This window comes from Strongylocentrotus purpuratus, unplaced genomic scaffold, assembly GCF_000002235.5.
Source record: "Strongylocentrotus purpuratus isolate Spur 01 unplaced genomic scaffold, Spur_5.0 spur5_scaffold_20, whole genome shotgun sequence".
In the NCBI taxonomy this organism is placed as follows: Eukaryota; Metazoa; Echinodermata; class Echinoidea; order Camarodonta; family Strongylocentrotidae; genus Strongylocentrotus; species Strongylocentrotus purpuratus.
The window spans coordinates 6,943,850-6,967,553 of NW_022145606.1; the positions used below are offsets into that span (position 1 = coordinate 6,943,850).

The 23,704-nt window shown below is 36.1% G+C and overlaps 1 protein-coding gene across 1 annotated transcript; it reads right to left on the reverse strand.

Annotated features, from left to right (window-relative positions):
• Positions 1-1,822: 1,822 nt before the first annotated feature.
• Positions 1,823-23,704, reverse strand: LOC115927185 (proline-rich transmembrane protein 1-like). The gene is made up of 4 exons (XM_030992679.1): positions 23,539-23,704; positions 5,127-5,356; positions 4,035-4,166; positions 1,823-2,048 (listed from the first exon to the last, which is right to left on the reverse strand). The coding sequence occupies exons 1-4, from the start codon at positions 23,546-23,548 to the stop codon at positions 1,881-1,883; spliced, it is 540 nt and encodes a 179-aa protein (XP_030848539.1). The 5' UTR covers positions 23,549-23,704; the 3' UTR covers positions 1,823-1,880.

A 23,704-nucleotide genomic window follows, 5' to 3' on the forward strand; every position in this document is an offset into this window, starting at 1 on the left:
ATAAGAGTATACATTCTCAAATTGTATTGACTTATAATTTGCGAGTGTTTTGCGTGACTGCTAAAGCATGTGTGTGCTACTATTAGTATGCTAATGAAATAGGGGACCAACGCTCTTAAATCATAACTGATATTAATGATGATTAATGCCTCACAACAGGGCATTAATATAGCTGATCGATACAGTTTTTATCCTGGGGCCTCACAGTAACGAGGCCATTTCTTAGCCACTGAATCATGTCTGTACGCAGCGGGGGCTAGGGTACGTCGCCGCCCCCACAAAAAAAAAATAATAATAAATTATCAATAATTCACTACATTTCCCCCCGGTCCCGAACAGGAAAAAAATCTCTGTAGGGCCGTGCATTATGGTTCAAGGCATGGCCACACAGACGATTTTATTCTGTTGGGATCGGGGCAACATTCAATGATTTATTGATAATTTATTGCATTTTCTTTGTTTTTTGAAATACCTTAATTTTGTCGAAAAAGTGCATTTAAAAGGAATGATGTAAATTTTATTCCAATTAACAACTAATTTTTGAAAGGAGAACTTCCCATTTCTTTTAGGAAATTGGAACTTTAAAGAGTTTGTCAACACACAATTTATGAATTAGTTAACATACTTCAGTTATTTTTTTCATTCTGCAAGTAATTTCTGATTGGTAATTAAAAATGTTGTTAGGTGGGTCTTCGCAAGTATGCTTTCATTGTAAAGGTATAGCCGATATAATTGAATAGAAATCTAGAAAATTACAATGAACAATTAATTTATTTACAAACTCAGAATATGTGATCAAATTGTAATGATACCTGTTTATCCTATCTTTCTTTAGATACATGAATTAGTATCCCAAATAATTTGATTATGAATAAATTCCTCAGCGGGATTATTTACAAAATATAATGAACTCCAAGATAATAAGATATTTTATAAAAGCATTATTTTCTTGCAAAGATTTATCGTTTTTTATAAATTATAATAATAATAATAATACATAAGATTTATAAGGCGCAAAATCCACAGTCAAATGCTCAAGGCGCAGCTTGTGCAAAAGATAAAATACGTACATGATACATTTATACAAAGTGCGATAGGAAAAGGTATAGACATGAAAGGTTATGGTAATCAATCATAAGCTAAATTAAACAAATATTTCTTAAGATTACAAGTCCGGATTCTACTGATTAAGTTAAAACTGACCCTGGGAATAAAATCACGTTTAACTATAGGAACATTAGATCTCATGTTTTTTATTCAGTATTCATTAAAGGGATAGTTGAGTTATGTTGCAGATGGCGCTACACAAAATAGTTTTTTGTGAGATAATAAAAAAAACGAGTGTCAAATTTGAAAAAACATAATATTTAGAAGACAAAAAATCTTTGTTTGATCAAAATAGGTTTAAAGGCGGCTGAAATATACAGAAATTCTATTACTTGTGTACCACCACAAATGTTAGATAATTTGAAAAAGCCGTTGAAAAAACGAAATAGCGCCTTTTACGTCGTACTTCAGCCGATGCCGATGTTGGCTTTTTCGTTGGCTTTTTCTTTGGCATTTTCGTGTTGGTTAAATTACGCACAACCAGCCTGCCCATGTATTGTTATTTGCAAATAAATAATTAATTAACAGTCACCGTATTCTTTTGAAAATGGAGCTGAATTGGGTATGATCGTAATGGCTAAATTTCGAACATTTTGGGGTCTAAAATTACCTTCATAGCCATGTTAGGTTCTAAAAGGGCACTATAAATGTCATAGATAAGATTAAGAGAAATAACCATGCACTTTGAAGGCAAACAATTTGTTTATAAACTACGCAGCCCTTCTTTCTTTCTGATTATGATCCCCTGTCCTCCTTCTTTCTTTTTATTTTTTCTAATAACCATATTCAATGGATGTGCGTAATGCAGCGTATATAATGACAACAACAGAAACACCAAACGAAATACTTCCAAACAGTAACCCTTTTTTGGACCAGTTTTTCGCCTCCAAAGATGAGAGAGCGGCACCATGGTAGTCCCCTACTGCTGATCGGTGTTTCACCTTCAGATAAAGCAAAAAAATACAACACTCATGTTGTGTCATGTATACCAACAACAATAGCAGAAGATTAGTGACAGTACCAATTATAACAAGGAGATTGAATGACTACCCCGAATTTGTTATGCTTTATCTGTAGACATCCACTCCAACATAAACCACAAATCACTACCAACACCTACAAGAACAACAAACAGTTCGTTTCAAATATTACATCCCTCGTGTATAGTGTTTTACGTCGCGATTGTACAGAGCACGAAAAAGGTATAGCTTCACTATGAATTTGAGAGGGTGAGAAAATTTACTATTTGGCGTGGTATATCACATTCCAGAATCCACTTTTTCCACCGATCACTGATATTTTTGCGATCGATATCTAAATTTTTAATTTTTGGATAGCAACGAGCGCGCAAGCTAAATCTGCAGCTTTAATGTTAATTAATCAACCGGCAAAGCCATAGGTAGAATTCCGGCGCGGCGTGCGCGTAGGATAGCGCTTTGAGAAAAGCATTTGAAAAAAAACGTAGTTCGACAAATTGGCTGCCGAGTCCAACTATTCCCGTTTTCACCTGTTAAAGATGGAAGAATTGTTGAAATCTGGCGAAGGAAATGACAGCAAAAACACGAACGAAACAGATTAGGTACGGACTTTCTATGGTTCAGGATTTTGTAAAGAAATAAAAACTGATTTCGATGATGATCTCGTGGATAACGTTGCCCTAGACCTCCTTCTCTCGCCGTTCTAACTTCTATATATATGCTTGAGCTGAGAATCAAAACGGTGAATACTAAAGCAAGAAAACAATGCAGGCTTTGTAATAGTTTCTTTGTAAAAATGAACTGCTCATGAGGGATATAAAACAGATATAAAATGTCTTTCTTGACTCTAGCAAACTATGAGCATTCAGATGCATAAATAGTGACTTTTTCTCAAGGCAAATTTATATCAAATTAACTATACCTTCGGCAAGCCTCGGGTATAGTTAATTTGATATAACTTTTCTCTCGGGAAAGCTACTATTTATGCCTCTTCATTAGCTCATAGTCTTTGCTAGACCCTCGAAAGGTATTGTATATTTGTATACTATGTGATGCATTTTTGTCACCGGTTTCATCGCAATGATATCCTTCCAATCATCTTTAGAAAGTTTTCCCGGAGACAATTAAAAACCAAAGGAATCATCGGGAAATGTAATACATGAATAATAATAATTCATTTGACCTCTGATTACTCAGAAAATTGACCCATGCTAGGCTTTCTTTTCTTTTCTTTTCTTTCCTGACATAAACACTTGTCTTTTTACCAGGAAGTTGTGTACTATGTACCACCACGTATGAGCTTGCTATTTTAGCAGGTTCTCGAAACAGACAAAAACAACAACATATAAATTGGGACTGTAATGGATTTATCAAAAGCTTTTCATTAACTAAGTTATATGTTACCTTAAAAGCTTCGAGTTTATGAAGTTCAAGGAGTCGCTCTTTCCTGGTTTAGAGGTTTTCGTCTTCAATATGTGGTGCACGTTTTTATCGGAATATCTAACAATTAAATATGGAGTCCCTCAATGATCAATATTAGGTCCCCCTATTCAATTATTCTATTTAAATGATATAACTAATGCATCACCCCTTTTATCGTTTTTACTACATGTGTGTGTTTTCTCATTACTTAATATATATAGAATAATCAAAAGGAGCATACTGTTTTATTTCTATATCGAATACTAATATTAATTAACAAAATGCATAAACTGTAAACATACATATCCGCAGGGCCAAAAAATTTCTTTAAAGTATTGTTATTGATGATATACCATGCATCATGCATTTGTAGAATATTGGTGTTCTTCAAAAGACAAAAAGTTGTCTTCCTAAAAAAAAATTGTAGTTGTCAATGGACTACAAATGCAAACATGTTGTTTCCTGGGGTAATGTCCGATAGGGAAATTGAACAAGATTTGTTTAGTCTGGTTAGATAATCCATCATACCTCTCTTGATTTGATGAGAGCTACAATCCCAAATGGCATACAACAGCAGAGTGTGACAAAGAGAGCTTGAGCAAAGTAGTCATTCGGTGCTATTCCCGTGCTCACATTAGCTATGTTCTGTTGGATCGGCACCTGTTTAAATTCACAATTATAAGGTAAATCATTAGCCTAGGATTATAGTTCGATTACTTTCTTTGTTAACACTACAATACGGCTTAACTGAGCCTTGGGTTACTTTACAGTGCGTCCCAGAAAAAACAAAACCAAGAATTATCGATGTTTCATCATAACTTAATCGCAATTATAATTAATAAATGACACATACTTTTAAAGCTTAGATCCTCTTCCTCCATTTGATGCAACTCATATGATGCATGTTTCACGCATGAGTGATTGAACACGATTGGAAGAGAGGAAACCAATGAAAATATTTGGCGGGTGGTATCTGAATTTCAAAGAGAAAATAATATTTCTATAAAGTTCAATTTCTACCCCTTCATATGATATCTCAATCAGGAAAAATGAGCCAGGAAAAACAAAGTTCTGTTTGTTTAAATTAATGTCTGCATTTCCATAATTTGATAAAGTGAGTTCATTTTCACTGACGATCAGCCATGCATCAAGTCTTTCGTCTCTCTCTCTCTCTCTTTCTTTATCTCTTTCCTTCTCCCTCTTCTTCCTTTACCTGTCATCTGTCCTAGTCTCCCTTTTTTCTTTCTATCTCTCCTCTCATTGTCTTTCCTTCTCTCTCTCTCTCTTTTCATTCTCTGTCACCTCTCCTAGTCTCCCTTTTTTTCTTTCTATCTATCCTCTCATTGTCTTTCCTTCTCTCTCTCTCTCTCTCTCTTTTCGTTTTCTGTCATCTGTCCTAGTCTCCCTTTTTTCTTTCTATCTCTCCTCTCATTGTCTTTCCTTCTCTCTCTCTCTTTTCATTCTCTGTCACCTCTCCTAGTCTCCCTTCTATCTATCTCTCCTATCTCTCTCTTTCTGTCTCTCTCTCTCTCTCTCTCTTTCCTTCTCCTTCTCTTTCCCTTTCTCTCTTATCTCTCCCAGCCTCCCCTCAGTCTATCTTCTGCCATCTAGGTGTTTTACCTGAACCACCTGCGGCTGGGGGGCAGCAGTGCCTGGTTGCTGCTGAGGGAACTGTGCAGCCTGCTGAGAGTGAGAAGGCTGTTGCATAGGATACTCAAGAGATTTCGGAGGCGGGTAAGGGTTCTGAGGTGGAGCTGAGCTTGGAATCGCGTTACTCTCATCGTAACTAGGAGGGTCTCCATGACCCACGCCCTCTACGTCAAAACCTTCATTCGTGAATTGCTTGTATTCTGTAATGAACATAATAAAGTGTTCACAAAATATTGTTTTGTTCACAAAATATTGTTTAGAAATGACGTCAAAAAACAAGCTTAAATAGAAGCAGTGTAAAGCAGATTGGCAGCACAGAGTTGATTTCAATATTGTTTTGCATGCAAAAGCACGAACGTCTTTTGTAGAGTTTTTAGTTTGAAGAACTATGTTAGAAGTATGTAGCATCTACAATAGTGGGGATAGGTATGCCGAAAGAAAGGCTTTAAAAACGACCTGAACAGACATTGACGGAGACAATTACAATGAAGTCGTTAAGAAAACGACGAATGTCGATCCGGAATAGGTCCATTATATTATTTAGCTTTCAAAGTGAAGATGAATGATCTGAAATTATAAGGTGAATATTATAGGACTATGTAGCTCAGTTGAGCACGGACCAGCTGTGCCCCCTTCTGAATCCGCGCCCGTGTGACGCTACATACAAATAGTACTATAGAGTGCCTTCTATTGTCGTAAAATATTTTTTCAAACAGCATTTTAGAAACGATCAACAAATAAGAATAGTGTTACAAGATCGTGAGTCATGACTATTTTTACTTCTTTCTCTCTTCGCTGAATAATACGAATAATAGAATTAACTGAGCGGAATCAACGGTTAAACGAATTTACATTGATTTCTGAAATATCAATTCGTTACTGCTTGTCCTTAAAGTATTAAAATGCAGCGATGGCGAAAGATCGTTGCTAACATTCATAAACCGTTGCTTAGATTGAGTTTTCCTACAGCTTACCATGAGACATAAAACTAGCTAGCAATATGAAAGACAACAATTATATTGTCTTGAAAACAGTAAGAAAAAACAAAAACTAGAATGAATAAGACATTATTTGATTATGTTAACAAGTGCATTTTCCCATGTTAATCATCCAGTACCAAATAATCAAGCAAAGCTCGTACAGAAGGAAGTAGGCAAGGGAAAAGGAAGGCAGTAACAAAAGAGAGAGAGAGAAACAGAGAGTAGGGAAAACCGGGCCTGGTTCAAATTCAGTTAGTACCAGAGTGCCGTCTATTGTCATCAAATATTGTTCAAATAGTATTGTAGAGACGAGGAACAAAGAATAATAGTACAATGTTCCAAGGTAAAAAAAAACGCCACCGTGCTTGTCATTAAAAGCAAGTCAGACAACAATCGTGGAACCAGCGGGATCTACGGAATGAAAGTCAGACAACAATCGTGCAACCAGCGGGATCTAGGGAATGAAAGCCAGACATCTTTGTTTAAGAAAGTTGGTGAAAATATTGTCACTAAGGGTTGAGGAATCATTGGATAATAATGGTTGTATTAAAGAGCAGCAATAACTGTTTTATAATACTCATTATCACAATAATCATTGCTAAGATTGCTTTTGGGACATTAAGCTAGATTAAACTGTGATCTACACACTTGAAATTGTTTTGGAAACATTTAGAAAACATTGGAAATTCAAAAACTTACATTATTGAAGAAGCGGATTATTCGAATAATATCCGGAATGCACTATCGATCCCATACTGGTCCCATCTTTAAAGAAATTATTTTTTAGAGTTCGACAACATGTTTTATGACCAATTATTTATTTAATTTGATCACTTACGTACAGGCCTTAGCTGTTGCTAGGTACCATCTTTATATTACCCAGGACAATGTTGTCGGATGAAGCTGCTCTTTGATGATTTTGCTTGTTTTCAAGGATATGTACGCGCTGTCTATTTTGGTATTGTAGTACTTTGTCATTGTTATGATGTAATCGTAGACACAACTTCTCTTTCTAAGTGAACATGCCTTCTTATACTTAATTCTCTTCCCAGTTTTTCTTCCATTTACTATCTTTTGTTTCCTATCATAGTTCTGTTATACAGTGCGTCCCAGAAAAATGAAACCGAGAAGTATCGATGTTTTATCATAACTTAATCATAACTTAATCACAACCACAACCATAATTAATGAATGATACATATTTGGAAAGCCTTTCAGTTGATGCCACTCACGTGATGCATATTTCACGCATGAGTGATTAAAAGCAATTTGAAGGAAGGAAACCAAAAAGTAATTTGGCGGGCGGTATCTGAATTTCAAAGAAATATTCATATTTCTAGAAAATTTCTAGAGCCAGGAATAACAAAGTTCTGTTTGTTTAAAGTAGTGCTTGCATTTCCATAATTTTATTAAACGAATTCGTTTTCACTGGCTGCCTGCCGTATAAATAAACGAAAATAACAAAAGACTTAACTCCGTTTCGTGTACAATCAGCCGTAGACGAGAGTCTTCATGCATGGCTGATTGTCAACGAAACGGGGTTAAGTCTTTTGTCAAATCTGCTTTTTGCTACGGCAGGCACCCAGTGAAAACGAATTCGTTTGTTAAAATTATGAAAATGTAAGTAATAGGTTTATTTAAATAAATGTGATTGGTTTATTTAAATAAATTCTCTTTTTTACTTTTATTTATTTCTCCTACTCAATCAACAACCATGACGGAAAGAAATATTATTCTTCTTCAACTTTTGAATGCCTAATGAATAATGATTTATAGTTAAGTAATGAAGAGATGATCCTCTCTACATATTTTTTCTTTCTTTGCCTCATCAGAGGATTTATTGATTATATATACATGGTTACATTCAAAGATACAATACTACAAATCAAATTTACATAATCGCAAAAACATTATTGTTGTCATAAACAAAGAATTGAAATTAAGTTTTGCTTTGCAAAGCAATTGAATCATAATTAACATACAAATTATACTGATAGTTTTGATTCCCTTTCTTTTCTTTTTTTTTTTCTTTTCTTAAATAACACCCAACAGTTCTTTTGGTAAAAGCTTTCTGTTCATCTTTAAGTTTGATTTACTTTCCATTCTTTTTATGATTTCTCTATGGAGATTTTGTTTAGAAGCAACTTTTCTCTTGTCTATCCCAGTTATATTTCGTTTAACAATCAATTTATAAATGGTCCAAAATGCTATTGTAAAGAATAATATACAATGACTTTCACAATCTATTTTGAGTAGGTGTTGTATATTGAGCGTCAGTATCCTTACTTTGTATATATCTCTTAATATTTCTTTGATATGTTTAATGAAGGGCTCAATTAGTTTGCATTCTATAAATGCGTGATTCATATCCTCTTTTATATTACATGTTGGGCATACATCGTCATTGAATATTCCCCATTTAAAAAGATTACTTCTTACTGGCAATAGGTTATACAGTAATTTCAAATTAAACTTTCGTAATTTGCTTTCTCTAATTTGAGCAAGATTACGCTTGAATACCTTAGACCAATCAATATCTACATTAAGTTTTTGTTCCCAATAAAGGCAACATGTGTTAGTTAATACAGTTAATACAGTTCTCGAAGGAATGAGTTTATAGAGACGATTGCTACTTATATCAGTAACATGTTTTACCTTATTTGCCACCAACAGATATGGAACATTGTTTTCATTTTCTTGTTTAGTATAATCATGCATAAATTCTTCTTTTAAACTATTATCCCATACAGGAGGTATCGCTCGTTTAAGTCTTGCATAGTCATTGCATTGCATTTTCGTTTGGAATGCACCTGCGATTTAATATATTCTGTTGACCGAAAGCCATCTCTCGTAAAAAGGTCTCCTAAAAATACTAGACCACTGTCATACCAGCCTTTATAAAAGAGCGACTCATTATCATACACCACATGTTTGTTGTGCCAAATAATCTGATCTGAAACTTTAACTGGTTCATGTATAGATATACAAACATCTTTCACTGTAGTGCAGTATCTAATCATTTCCCATGCCTTTAAGATTTCTACGTAAAATGACGGAATTTTCTTTTGAACTAGAATATCATTAAGTGTGGTTATATTATAAGAGCAGTTCAGCAGTAGCTTGATGCTTCCCAGTAAGTTGAACCAGTAAGAAAAAATGTTTTCCACGCTCCATTACTCTTATTGAAAAATCTACCTAACTATTTCAGTCGGAAGCTGAACAATTGCCTTTGTATGTCAAGTATTTTTATACCACCTTTACTGTAGTCTTCCATAAAAGAAACCCTTTTGATTTTTTTCTGTTTTTCCACTCCAAATAAATTTGAATATAATGCCTTCTATCAACTTCTATTGCGACTTAATTAATATTTATAATTAATATTTAATATTTAATATTTTCCTATTGACATTACTGTTTACTAGGTTTATGATATACGTTTATTTTGCAAACGAGTATTATTTTTGTAACTGTTCTGTATAAATGTTATAAACGATGTAAATATGTTCATTCAGGGCCCCATGGAAGACCACTACTTGCTGGTGAATGGGCTACCCTGTCAAAAGATCAGAAATAAATAAATAAATAAATAAATAAATAAACTTCAAAAAGTTTGGAGGGATGGAATCAACCATGATCAAGTGAGTAACTTGGCTAAGTGCTAGACTTTTCAGTACCGTGACTCTTCCAAAAATGGTTAAGATTCTTTTTGTCCAGCTATCAAGAATTTTCTTCAATTTTATCAACTTCTGCTCCCCGTCCATCTTTAGAGCTTCATTATTATTAAAATATATGTAGTGACCTAAGTATCTTATGGGTTTGTGGGACCATTTCAGATCATGATTCTCTAAATTCCAACTTCTATCAGTGTCTCCTAGCCATATCATGGCTGTCTTTTCTTTATTTATTCTTGGACCTGCTACTTCGCCAAACTGATTCAGTTCATGTAAAATTCTATTTAATGAAGTTTCATCCGGAACAAAAAATAATGTATCGTCGGCATATTACAACAACTTTAGTTTAAGGTCATACCCGACCATTTCTATTGGTTTAATAATATTATTTTTTCTCACTTTGTTTGCCATGAGCTCGGCAGCTAAGATAAACAGCAGCTACAGAGCTGACAATGGACATCCTTGTCGTATGCCTCTTTCAACATCAAAACTTTTGGAAATCCAACCATTAACCAATACCGAACTTGAAATATTTTTATATAGGGCAGAGATCCATTTGCGAAATGACTCACCAAAGTTAAACTTTTCTAGACATGAGTTAAGAAATTGTATATCTAGGACATCGAATGCTTTAGAAAAATCTACTAGCATAATTGCTCCAGTTTGACCATTTTAGTAAAATATTCAATGACGTCTTTTGTCAACCTTACATTACTGGCTGCCAGACGACCTTTTATATAACCTGTCTGATTTTCATGTACAATCTCCCCGATGACTTTCTATACCCTTGCAGCTAAAACCGCTGCCATTATTTTATAGTCATAATTAAGCAAAGTGATTGGTCTCCAGTTTTTTTAAATCATGAGCATCACCTTTCTTCAATAGCAATGTGATGAGCTCTTTCTTTTGTGTGTCTGACATAACTCCTGTTGAATAACACTCATTCAACGCTTCAACCACCAATGTTTTTACCTGTGGCCAAAACACCTGATAGAATTCAATAGAGATTCCGTCTGATCCCGGTGTCTTATTTTTCTGCATTGCAAATACTGCACGTTTACATTCCTCTTCGGTAATTAATCCATCACACAATTCTTTGTTTTCGTTAGATAATTGATTAATGTTTTGAAAACCAATATAATTGCTCATATTCTTGATATCATGCTTTTCTTCTTTATACAAATTTGAATAGTACTTTACAACCTCTTCCATAATCTCTTCATTTTTGCTAACGATTTGACTATCATTTCCACGTTTTAATTGTGAAATTTCCTTTTTCTTTGCATTTTCTAAACACAAAAAATACTTCGTACTTTTCTCTCCTTCTTCCATCCACCTAATACGAGCTCTGATTCCAGCTCCTCTAGATTCATGTCTATAAATCTTCTCTAACTTCTCCTTTGTGTCGGTGTACCCTTTTTCTATATCTTTATCAGGTACACTGACATCAATTTGTTTTTCAAGTTCACACAATTTCTTGTCTAATGAAAATTTATCATTTTTCCTATCGAGTGCTTTTGTTCTACAGAATTGTTGTGAAAATTCACGAATTCTAATCTTGAACATTTCCCACCTTTTTTGTGAGGAAGGGTATTCATCTTCACAAAAGGAATAGATAATTTCGGAAACTTTCATTTTGTAATTTACATCATCTAATATATCGGTATTCATTTTCTAATACCCTGGTCCTCTTTCATTTTGTTTGATACAAAATTTGAGTGTTATAGCATTGTGATCAGTTCTGATGGCAGGACGGATGTCAGTACATAATGTTTTTACCTTGATTTGTTTAGATACAAGCCAAAAATCCAATCTCAAAGCCCTCTTGAGAGATATGTTTCTCCATGAGTATTGCTTGATATCTAAATGCATTAGTCTCTAGACATCGCATAGAGCATATCTTTTAACAAACTTTTTGAGGTTTACGGGTGTCTTGTAATATCTGTTTTCCGTTCCTCGTACATCCTTGTGCATGTCTAGCACACAATTCCAATCACCCCCTAGAATTAATTCACGGTCATGGTTATAATGTTTATTCATTTCAGAATTTAACTTTCGAAAGAAGCCTTCCCTATGTTGCTTTTGGGTGGGCGCATCCACATTTATTAGGAATAAATCCATATCATGAACTTTGGCTTGTAGCATCAAAAGTTGACCATTTAGCATACATTTTACTGCAATAGTTTGTACATTTAATTTATCATTGAAAGATATTGAGACTCCTCGTGAGTGTTTGGTTCCATGAGAAAAAAAACATGGACCATGCCATTCACTTCTTACAATTGTTTCAATATCTCTAGACCAGTAAGTTTCTTGAAGGAAGAGAATGTCTGATTTCTGATGTCTAAACCATCGAAATATCTGGTTTCTTTTATCCTTATTTCTCAAACCTCGTACATTTAAACTAAATAACATGACAATTTACCATTATAGAAATTATAAGAGATAAACAAAATTACTACACACGATACTAATCGTAGATCTGGTCTATTTCTTCTTTGGCATTTTTTTCGATGTCTTTTGCTTTCGTTTGTTTTGTTTCACGTTCTTCCTTTCAGGGGATGTTTCAGTAGCTCTGGTGATTCGACTGATATTTCTGACATATCGTCCACTCCTTCTTCATCGCTCAATAATTGTGATTCCTCGCTTGACGTGTCATTGTGTGCGCGAGAATCGCTCATTGCCAGGCTATCAGCTGATTGATGAATGGTGTTGACGTGTGCCGGTGCTGGAGTCGGGGTGCTAACATTAGACTGTCGTTGTGAAGTGTGCGATGCATCGCGATCTTCAGCCAAGTACTGCGTAATCTTGGGTTGCGCAACAGATCGCGTCTGGTTGTCATGATGCGGTGTGTTTACAATCACTGCTTCCGCTGCTTTGCGACCTGCAGAAATCAGCTCCTCGACTGATCGCTGTGCCGAAGCGGCGTCGGCGGCTGCTAGCGATGGTACAGCTCAGTTGGTAAGAGCTCTGTACGGCGAGGTGGGCGGGGTCACAGAGGAACTGCTGCAGTCCAGTTGCATGTGGCCTGTTTTTTTACAGCGCCGACAGACTACTGGGCCGCTGCACTGTGATCGATGATGACTTTCAGCAAGACATTTGGAGCATACAACGGCCGATCTGGTGAACGAGTCTGTCTGGCCGAAATGGCGAATTTTGGCCCTGAAGATGCCAAAGGTCATGTCACGTTGGAGGGGCTGAGAGGGTTGCTCGATATAAACAATTCTGTCTCCAGTAAGACAGTCTGTCAGCCTCCCGTCGACCCGTAGTCGCTGGTAGGTCACAGTTCTAATGACCTTGTACTTGAGTTTTTCGAGTTCGTCAATGACTCATGAACAGACAGAGGAATGTTCCTAATGAAGACACGGAGACTGTTTTCTCTCTCACCTGGGATGAACGGGTTTTTGTCGTAGACAGCTACGGTTACATTCCTTACATTCATGCCGTTTGAAATGAGTTTGATTCTACTTTCTTGGGTCTCTACGTAAATTCTCTATAGGCCGCCGATCTTTTGGATACCTTTAATTTCTCGTCCATTAACCTATTACATATACTTGAAGAGTTCAAATTATGGCATACATGTTAGTCTTACTCCCAGGAGTTCAAGTTATTCGATGAATACGTAAAGGTAGCTAAAATGTACATCTGGACCAACGTCTCATGAATAGTGCTTCACTGTATAAATGGACATGATTGACCAGAAATATGAGTGGGATATTTATATCATCACACGTTTTTTAATAAATGCAAATAGTAAACTCACTCAAAAACTATATATATCAATTCAATATACTTAATCATTCAAATGGAACGCGAATACAATGAAGGACGTGGGATTTTTCTTTTCTTTTCAGAGCACATTAGTACGAGGATAAAACATACAGGGAAACAGACAAAGCTACACTATTCCAACAACTCGTTATAAAAATTTTCTTTTTCATTTTACATACTTTAAAGCAAATATACTTTTGAATTACTTCACCTACTTCTTTACAATATATGCTTGATCTTCAATTTTTCTACATTGTTAAATATTGTTGGGAATGTTTAACTTTTAATACACTTTAATTTCTGTAACTGTGCATTTTGCAATTTCACCGAACTATGAAACATTTAAATAGACAGAAAATGAAACGCATTGTCATTCACCATAAATTATGAATCTATGACTTTTATAAACAATTCATTTTTTACAATTTACTTTAGCCCATCGAATCAAGGATCTTGATTATTGAATTAAATATCGTAAAATAAAGAGATGATGCTTCTTGATCAAACTTGTTAGTCTGGCATATATACTTGGAAATATTTTAATTGTTCATACTGTGATGCACTTTGACTTATTAAACCAGGAATAATTATTAAACCACTTATATACGGTTTGGAATGAAACTGATTAACCTTTTTTTATGTAATTTTAGACCATGGCAAATAAATAATCGCAATAAGGCAGTGGTAACTATAAGTTTTAACAGTACACCGACGGTCTTTTAACATTGTTATTGTTGCCGTTTATCATTATTATTATTAGTATGAATAAATTTCTTTATTAAATGAATTTCTTTATTGTCATGCACAAAATAAAATAAAGGCATAAAAATCGTTTTACAGCTCACATTTGTATAAATATTCAATTCAATTCAATTCAATTCAATTTCGATTTATTTATATCAACATATACAATGTACAATGCAGTAGTCCAGGGACCAATAATGCAATCTTTACATAAAATGTGCATAAAATCAGGAATGATCATATAAATGTACAATAAAAATGATAAAAGATAAAGTTAATATTATTGCTCATACCTAAAGTTATATACATATATAAAGAAATGATAATAGATGGGTGATAATAAATGTTGAACCAGTTATTGCAAGTACAAATAATCTTTAAATTTAACAGTTATTTGTGTGACAGGTAAGGTCAAATTATGTTGAATATAATTATTACATTAAGAATATATCATTAAAACATTTCATATAAAGTGATGTATAGTGCCCATGAGCATACACAAATTCTCATAATTGTTGAGTTTCCACATTAAATTTTAAATTGGAGTTGAGTTACAATCATGTTATTGCAGCAGAATTATACACGGTGGTTTAAGAACAACTTCATAAGAAAAATGAAGAGCACTCAATAAAATGTGCACGGAATTTTGAATTTTGGATCGATCTTGAGTTGAATTAAACAAAGTAACAAAACAATAACTCCAATATTATTAAAAAAGAGAAGAAAAACAAATATGATATATAACTATAGATGATCTACAACTGAGCATTGACCAGTTTGACAAGTGTGGGGACACTTGATTTTCTATATCGTTCAGTTCTTGCATAAGGAATGTGTAGGTGGTTAGAATTCCTAAGTCCACCTCGCGAGAGATGCTGTCGTTCTGCCGGAAGCAAATCACGGTGTCGCGAGGAGACAAGGATTGATTTCGCAAAGTTGGTAAGTAAGTCACTTCTTCGCCTGGCAAGGGAGGGAATGCCGAAGCTGCTCAAGAGTTCCTCATAGTGCTGTTGATCAGGGTAAGATATCATCCTGAGTGATCTAAGTTGTATCCGCTCTATGCTATCTGACTGCTGTGTTGTCAGGCTACTGCTCCACACTGGTGCACAATATTCCATCAATGGTCGGATATACATTGTGTATATGAGCACAAGATCACTGGTTGGAACTCCATTCCTCTTCAATTTGCACAGGATATATAAACGTCTGGATGCACGTTTGATGACCTGTTCCACTTGTAGATCCCACTTTAGGTTTGTCTGAATGATAACACCAAGCAGGCGAAGCGACGTTACAGACTCCAAAACTTGATTTCCAATAGTAATCACCGGTGAAGGTGGACCATTACGCAGGAAACTTACATGCATCACCTTACATTTGTCAGGTTTTGGTTTCATTGAATTCAACTCACTCCATGCAGATAGAGGATCCACATGAGACTGTAGATGACTTGGCTCTGCTTTATGGATAACTTCAGCAATAGTTACGTCATCAACATACTTCCATCTCTTCCAGGTAGTCTCGGCGGCATCGTTGATCATAATTAGGAAGATTACCGGACCGAGTTTGGTTGCCTGTGGAACCCCACATGATAGCTCTTGCTCAGATGATGATGTACCGCAATATCGAGTTGTCTGCGTACGTTGCGTGAGAAAACTAGCTATCACTGTGATGATGGCCGGGTTGACATCCAGTTGAATCAGCTTCTGTAGAGCCTTCGTATGGTCGATGAGGTCAAAGGCCTTCATGAAGTCGATTGTACAAATCGTTGCATGATGACTTGGCTTATCCAGGTAGATCATCAAGCAGGCTGACTAGGTAATGCGACACAGAGCTGCCTTTCATATTACCAAATTGCTTTGGATCGATTTGGTGTTTGATATCAGCCATCACCCATTCTGCCAGGAAGCCTTCAAAAACACGTGCTATGATCGGTGTGATTGAAATTGGTCTAATCTGATTGTATTCGGTGACTGGTGATGTCTTCGGAACAGGACACACTGATGCAGTTTTCCAAGAGCTTGGAAAGTGTCCATTGTTAAGACATTTATTGAAGATGATGGTCAAGGGTAATGACAGTTCATACGCAAACTCCTTTAAGAGTCGGATGGGGACATCAGTTGGGTGTCCAGCCTTTGATGCATTCAACCTTCTGAGCCGTTTGTAGACTTCCTCCCTATCTATGGTTGGGGGGCGAGGCCCAGGAAGGTAAGCCGATAGGGCAGCCAAGTTGAGAGAAGGAAGTTCATTACAGATCCTAGCAAAGTGACAGTTCAATTCATGAGCGATCTCTGCTGGAAGTTTACCTGTTTCCTTCAGCAGAGGTGGTGCTTTGCGCATTCCAGTTAGATTCCTTATCTGCTGGTGCCATTTACCAGGTTCGCTCTGTTTCAACTGTTGAATCTTCCGGGCATAGAAATCCTTCTTGGAGCGGAAAATCTCTCGTTGCACAAGATTACGAGCTTGATTGTAGGCACGAACATCCCCTCGGCGAAAGTGTGCATCACGAGTTCTAATCAGTCGTCTGATATAGTTGTTCATCCATTCTTTATCCTTTGGCCTACGGACGATGGAGATTTGTTCAAAGTGTGATCTATACTGAGCGGTAAGAATTTGTTGGAACCGGGCAGCTTTCATGTCGGTACCAGTAAATTCGTCTAGCTCAGACCAGTCCGCCTGCGTTATCCACTGCCCAAAAGATCGCAAAGAGGAGTCTCGAAAAGGTCGACTGAAGTACTCTGATCTCTGTCGAGGGATCTGACCACTCTTTGGTTTTAGAGAAATAACCATGTGGTCGCTTTTCCCTATTGGTGCAGTAATCACAGAGTCGTGATAGTCACCTCCCATGTCGGTAAAGATCTTATCCAGGACTGCAGTTCCTCTGGTTGGTTGAGTGACAATCTGGCGAAGTAACGTGTGTAGTTCAATAGGTTGAGACTTCAGGTCATTGAAGTCTCCCATTATTAGGAACGAGGCACTGCCATATGTCATGCGAATCGTATCAACCATGTTGATGATGTGGGTACAGAGTTCCTCTTGGTAAGGAGCTCTTGGCTGGTAGTAGACAACGCAAGCAAAAATATCATTGTCCAGTTGTAGGTTCACAGATGATCTCAACCTGACCCACAAAACTTCAAGGTGTCGAGGGATAAGGTCATCAAAGACTCGAGTAGCATTCATGTCCTCTCGTACATAAAGTGCCACGCCTCCACCAGTGCGGTTTTCTCGATCATGATGGAACTGTTCATATCCTTGAAGAGTACATGCAGAAGCAGGTTTTTCTTCTGAAAACCATGTCTCCGTCACTGCAATCAGATGAACATCCTTACACAGTGTATCCACCGTTGCTAGAAGGTCATCGACTTTGTTAGAAAGTGACCTTGCATTAAGCAACATGATGGAAGGGAGATTTTGCTGTGGTTGCTGATTACGTGACTCAGTTAAATATATGTTTGTTAATGAATGGCTGCTAATAGTTACAAGATCTCTCTTATCTTGTTTCCTCTCATGATCCCTCTGGAGTAATTTCAGATGTGTCCTTGGTCGTGTAAGGACTGGAATAGGATGCTGGTCCTTGTGAAAGGATCGACGTCCACGTCTACTCTGCTGTACACTAAATATACCATATTGCTGCAGTGTGTGGTATACATCTAATGTTACTGGATTATGCTTACAAGAAGCTCCAATATTGACAAAAGCTCCTCTCTAGAGTAGGATAGATCAGGCATTGTTGTGATGGAGAACCAGAGCAAAATAACAATAGTAAACCTCACTATACTGGTCATCATGTGTCCATTCATGTCCATGTGTGCTCGATCAACTGGATGAAACACAATAGCTCACTGTGAAGTCAATGTGCTGTACCACTGCCATGTAACAATACATTAACATATCATAGACGGTAAGTACAAATAACATAAATAACATAACAATGTAATATAATTTAACCTCTCTGTAGTAGTAGTAGTAGTAGTAGTAGTAGTAGTAGTAGAAGTAGTAGTAGTAGTAGTAGTAGTAGTAGTAGTAGTTGTAGTTGTATCTTGTTGTATCTTTTTAAAATCAGGCCTTTAATTATCATGATTGGTGTTGTTTGTGTTGTTGGCGTTATTGCATGGGCGCTTGTCCCCAAAATATGGACTCAAACGTCTTATTAATACAGTCAGGATACTCGGGACTAGGGGACAGGTATAGGTTGGCAATCCTTTGAATGCCTTCGATGGTGTAGATAGGAGTCATTAGGGTAGAATGCTGGTGACTTCCGGATAGGTTCTTGGCCTGACACTACAGAAATATACCTACTACGATCGAGCAAGCACATCGAACATAATACCCTTTGAACAACATGATCTAAGGCGCCTTGGATTAATTCTCATGTGCGAGAAGCTGCGTGTTTTTAACCTGAGAGCGCATGCATGAAAGCGTATTGAGTTAATCCCGGATGCACGATTTGCCCACGAGAAGACGCAGTGTGTGTGTCCGAACACCGTGACGTCCTTTTCAAGCCAGAAAATTTTCAACCCATTGAAAGATTCGTCATACTTGTTTAGCTCCCTCTGCGGCTAAACTAAGTTATTTAGCTTAGCTTGAGTTCGTGTCTAATTAACACTGTACTCTATGGCCCGAATTCACAAAGCAAGGTTTGAGCTCAAACCTCCTTTTGTTTCGCCAAACCTCCTTTTGTTCTTTACAAACCAGGTTTGTAAAAAATGCGTAAAACGCGTCATATGACGTACGAAAACCTTGGTCTGAGCTCAAACCTCCTTTGTGAATTCGGGCCTGTATGTTTGGAATGGATCATTATGCACAATAAAAACACTGTTTAAAAGGGTTGTTTACAAGTAATAAGGCCTGTTTAAAAAATTCAACAAGCTGTTGTATTGTAATGAACTGTTAGCATTTTAAACAATTACGTTTTATCTGTGTATATATAACCGAATTAATTTTTAAAAAGGAGATTTTTTTCGGAGAGGTAACTTGGAGGTGTCAATCTAGACACACGGGTTATGGGCGCCCCATTCAAATTTAATTTTCCAGCAATTAATGGAAATAAAGACTAGTGGTTTTTTTTCTATCTCGCCGTTAAAAACAATTACGTGCTGGCCATAAAGCCAACGTGTTGATTCATGAATTCTTGTTTGGAGACTATGCTATTTCATTGTCATTTAACTCATAGAGGCAAAACACATTTTACGGAAGGTTTTAAATATTATTTTTTTTCTTTGAACTTGGTATAAAGCCCTCTCCAAAGAAAACATTTTCTCTTGCTCCTGTTCATCTCTTTTCCTCTCTCTCTTCTCTTTCTCTCTCTTTTCTCCCCACTCTCTCTTTTGTTTCTTCACTGGCCACCCATTATGGGTGCAGTCTGCCTCTATATCCGCATTCTGCACCGTGCCCCCCCCCCCCCCCCGTACGCTAGTGTTTCTCCGGCTTATTATTATCATTATAATCATCATCATCATATTATTATTATCATTATTTAGATGGGGAGGGTGATGAATAATGAAAAGAAAAGCAATGAATTATAAAAATTCGTTTATGATCGTTTAAAAATTTGGGTTGATTTTACTCTTCCATTCAATAAATCTCATTAAAATGTGAAAACTGCACTCATTATACATTTTTTGTCTTCCTCCCTCCCCCAAGTATACGAATGTGTCTCCGGCTTTTCTTTGTTTGTTGTTAGGTGGGGGTAATGGAAGGAAGGTAACAAATCATTGACATTCGTTTAGAAATTAGCGTTAATTTTGCTCACATCACAAAAAAAATCTTATTAGGATAAATCAATACTCTTGCACAAGATTCAAGATACTTTATTTCTCCAATCGTGCAACATATAAACTAACATTACCAATTTCTCCTGTTTGTTATACTTTCATATTATTCATTATAATCGTGTTTTTTTTCATAAGCATGTCCATTTTTCTTTCATATGAAATTCTGATACTGCTGGTAATTCGTTGGGAGCAGCGTAATCCGCGCTCGCCCTGAAGAAATCTCATGACGGCAAGCACCCTAGTACCTTATAATCCGCCCTTCCTTTGTTCGAGTTTACAACCATGACAACGAACTCTACCTTTGCCCAAGTTCATTGTTTCTCTTACGTAACATAGATGTAAATAGGCCTCAGATACAACTCTTTTCGTATAATCATTCTATATACCGGTAGTTCTAAAATCTTTCAAATATTTTGTGTCGTTTTTGTTTGTATTTACTTTGTTAATTTACTTACAAACTATTATTGTCAAAATTTGCCAATACTACCAAACTATTACGTTTTCCCCATCATCTTCCGCTCTAGAATCTTCTTATTTATTTATTTTTATTTGTTGGGTCCTTTTAACATTTTTCTTGTCTCTCTCTCTTCAAGATTTATTCTGTTTTTGTAAGGGTATTTATGCTGTTAATGTTTGTATAAATAAAAGAGAAATCGTTATTCTTTCTCTTATAATGTTGTCCACCTTCTTCTACAGATAACCCTTTTGTGCTTTGGTATAATGTCCGATGTATATAACATCTGTCAATAAGCTTTTGGAGCTTTGTTGGAGTACTTGTATGAAAGAAAGCGTTATGAACTATATAATGCACATGATATGTATGACTTGATATTGATCGCGATCACTTTGCCATTCAGTCAAGTAATGAATAATATTATAGAAATTCAAGTATTTATTATGTGTTTCTATTCAAGCTTGTATTATAGAAAACAATATAATATAAAGAAAGTACAAATTCAATTCATTATGTCTGTACGATGGACATAGTACAATCATAATCTAGTTCAAGCAAAGCGTGACCAAAGAAAATCATTTTATATATATATTTGTGTAGATTATTCATGTTTATTTATACAAGCATATAATGTAAGTATAAATACTTGAATTTGAATTCAAAACAAATTGTTCATAGTATTCGGCAATAATGGTCATAAACTGACTTGCTAAACAACAACAACAAAAACCCATTCACCGGCCTGTTTGTGTGTGAAGATGGAGCTGGGGGATTATTCCAATGAAAGAAAACAATAGCCGGATTATCTGAACTACGGTCTGCTCATTTTCATTCGCTTTGTTATGATCTGCAGTGAAAAAGCAGGAAGTCTATTCATGTTATTGATTTTCGAACCCATCAGTTGCAATGTTTTGTTTGCATCCACTAAATACTAGCTTCTGGTGTTAATATTTCATCAAGAGATTAAGAAATATAACGTAAACATTCAGAAGAAGCTAAAATGAACGGAGAGAAGAATATAACAGTACAATAATAATTATCAGAAGTAAACTTTTAAATATAAATCTCTGTTGCATCAAACTGACATGACAACAAATGTTTATTATGCTATATTGAAGGTGTTAATATACGTCGGACATTATACTTAGGCGAAAATACATAAACAAACAGAACAGAAAGACAAAAAAGAAAGAGCCCAGGGGAGGGGGGGGGGATTAGAGAGACAAATATGATAATGATGAATACAGTACAGACTTCGTCCAACTTTTTGTCTCTCCAACCCCTCTCACTCATATTGTTTATTTCTGAACTCTAAATATGAAAGCCATCTTCCTTCGCTTGCTTTCATGTCAACCTCAACTGGCAATATGATTTTGTGTGTCTTGTTTCCCTATTTAATACTTTTTTTCCCATCTAATTACCATTCTTTCGCTCAAAATCTATCACAATCACTAACATAATGGCGCATAAAATGTTAACGCAACGTATTACCATAGCATGAAAGGCGAGTTTGATAGAGAGGGGAGAGGGGAAGGGGGTGGGGGGGACTGGGGAGGGTGTCTAATCAATAAAGTACTGTTTAATGCGCGGAGTTGGGCAAAGGCAACGTTGAATGTCCGAGATAAAATCATTAGGAGCCAGAGCAAATAACACTGAGTTCCCATAGGAAATATATTTATTCAGATGGTCATATCTCAGCCAATACTGTTATAAATATTAGGACATTATTTTTGATGCTCTTTCGGAAAATTAAGAAAAATTGAGAAATTCAAAACATAGATTAATGATGACGTCACACTTCACCACTTATTTTAAATTTGTTTATTACCTGTGTAACTGTGTTAGATTCTTTTCATTTCATATACCTGGGGACAAACCTTTGATTTTTTCCTTCCTCTCGATCACTCCTATTGTTTCATTTCATATTGTTTATTTCTGAACTCTAAATATAATATCCATCTTTCTTCGTTGATAAAATGTTACGTTAAAACAATTGTCTAGACTGAGTCGTTGGTAAGATTTTTTGTAGGCATGATTGTGCAATCAAAGAAAATAATAATAAGCTGGTAGAATTGTTGTGTATACTTTAATTTTGTATGTAATGTTTCACTCGTTTCACTCAATCATTGAGTAATTAATGTAAATATGTATTGAAAAAAACCTCGCTTGAGGATAAAAGAAAAAATGAAGTCTGCTGCTGTTGTTGTTACTTATTTTTTTACGGCGCTTTCATTTAAAAAGCTCATATTTTGCGCCATTCATTTATAGATATTAAACAATCTTTTCATGATTAGTCAAGCGTATTGCCCATAAGTTTATAAATGTTCCAGAAGTCAAATATTGTTTAAGATAACCCAACACAGATTAATGAAGTTTGGAAACGAAAACGAGACAAATGAAGCTACAACAAAGCGAAACATATCAAAGGAAGAAAAAGCATTAATGTATGACTTGTATAAATGTGTGATAAATAATTTGTATTAATAAGTTATCCCTTTCAGGAAGGGAATCTGAATTCTGACCCTAAAAAGCAGGGGCCGCTGAGCGTTTTTGAGAGTAGGGTGGGGGGGGGGGAGGTCTGAACATGAAACGTGTCTACTAAAAAAAAAGACCCAGCCACCCGCTTCCGCGGCCCCTGCATAGTTTGAGAGTTACATGGCAGACTATAGAGGGCGGTCAACTGGTATCGGTTGAAAACACTATGAGTAGGTCACGCTATGTTCTTAAGTCGTTGAAGCGGACGCACCTTTACACGGGATTTTCGCATCCGGCCTTTGAATAGAGGGGTGCGGACGATTGTGGCTTTCACGCAAACTAGGCCGCGTTGCATAAAGCCGCGTGTTTACTGCCACTCGAATTAATCCAAGGCGCCTAAGCTGAACCACGAATCTACGTAACTTCATGTTCGAACATCCAAAGTCAACAACATGCATAATAAAACATTATAACTTCAAATCAAATAGATAAAATACAAAGTCCATGTCTTACCAAGTGCCATCCTGATGATTGTTCTCCACTCACACTAAACGTTGCAATGTGACTATGCGAGAGAGGTGATTTGAACTGTGTTTGATATACGTCGCACTTGAATGGGTATAGCGTGTAGAATGACAATGGCTTTCACACAATAATAACCGTTTCTTGTCCATGTTTT

Excerpts from the sequence above, each read along its gene's own strand:
- LOC115927185 (XM_030992679.1), bottom strand. Across the intron at positions 4,167-5,126 it reads CCCAGCCGCAGGTGGTTCAG|GTGCCGATCCAACAGAACAT; the intron begins GTAAAACACCTA and ends GAATTTAAACAG. Across the intron at positions 2,049-4,034 it reads CTCTCATCAAATCAAGAGAG|GTGAAACACCGATCAGCAGT; the intron begins GTATGATGGATT and ends CTTTATCTGAAG.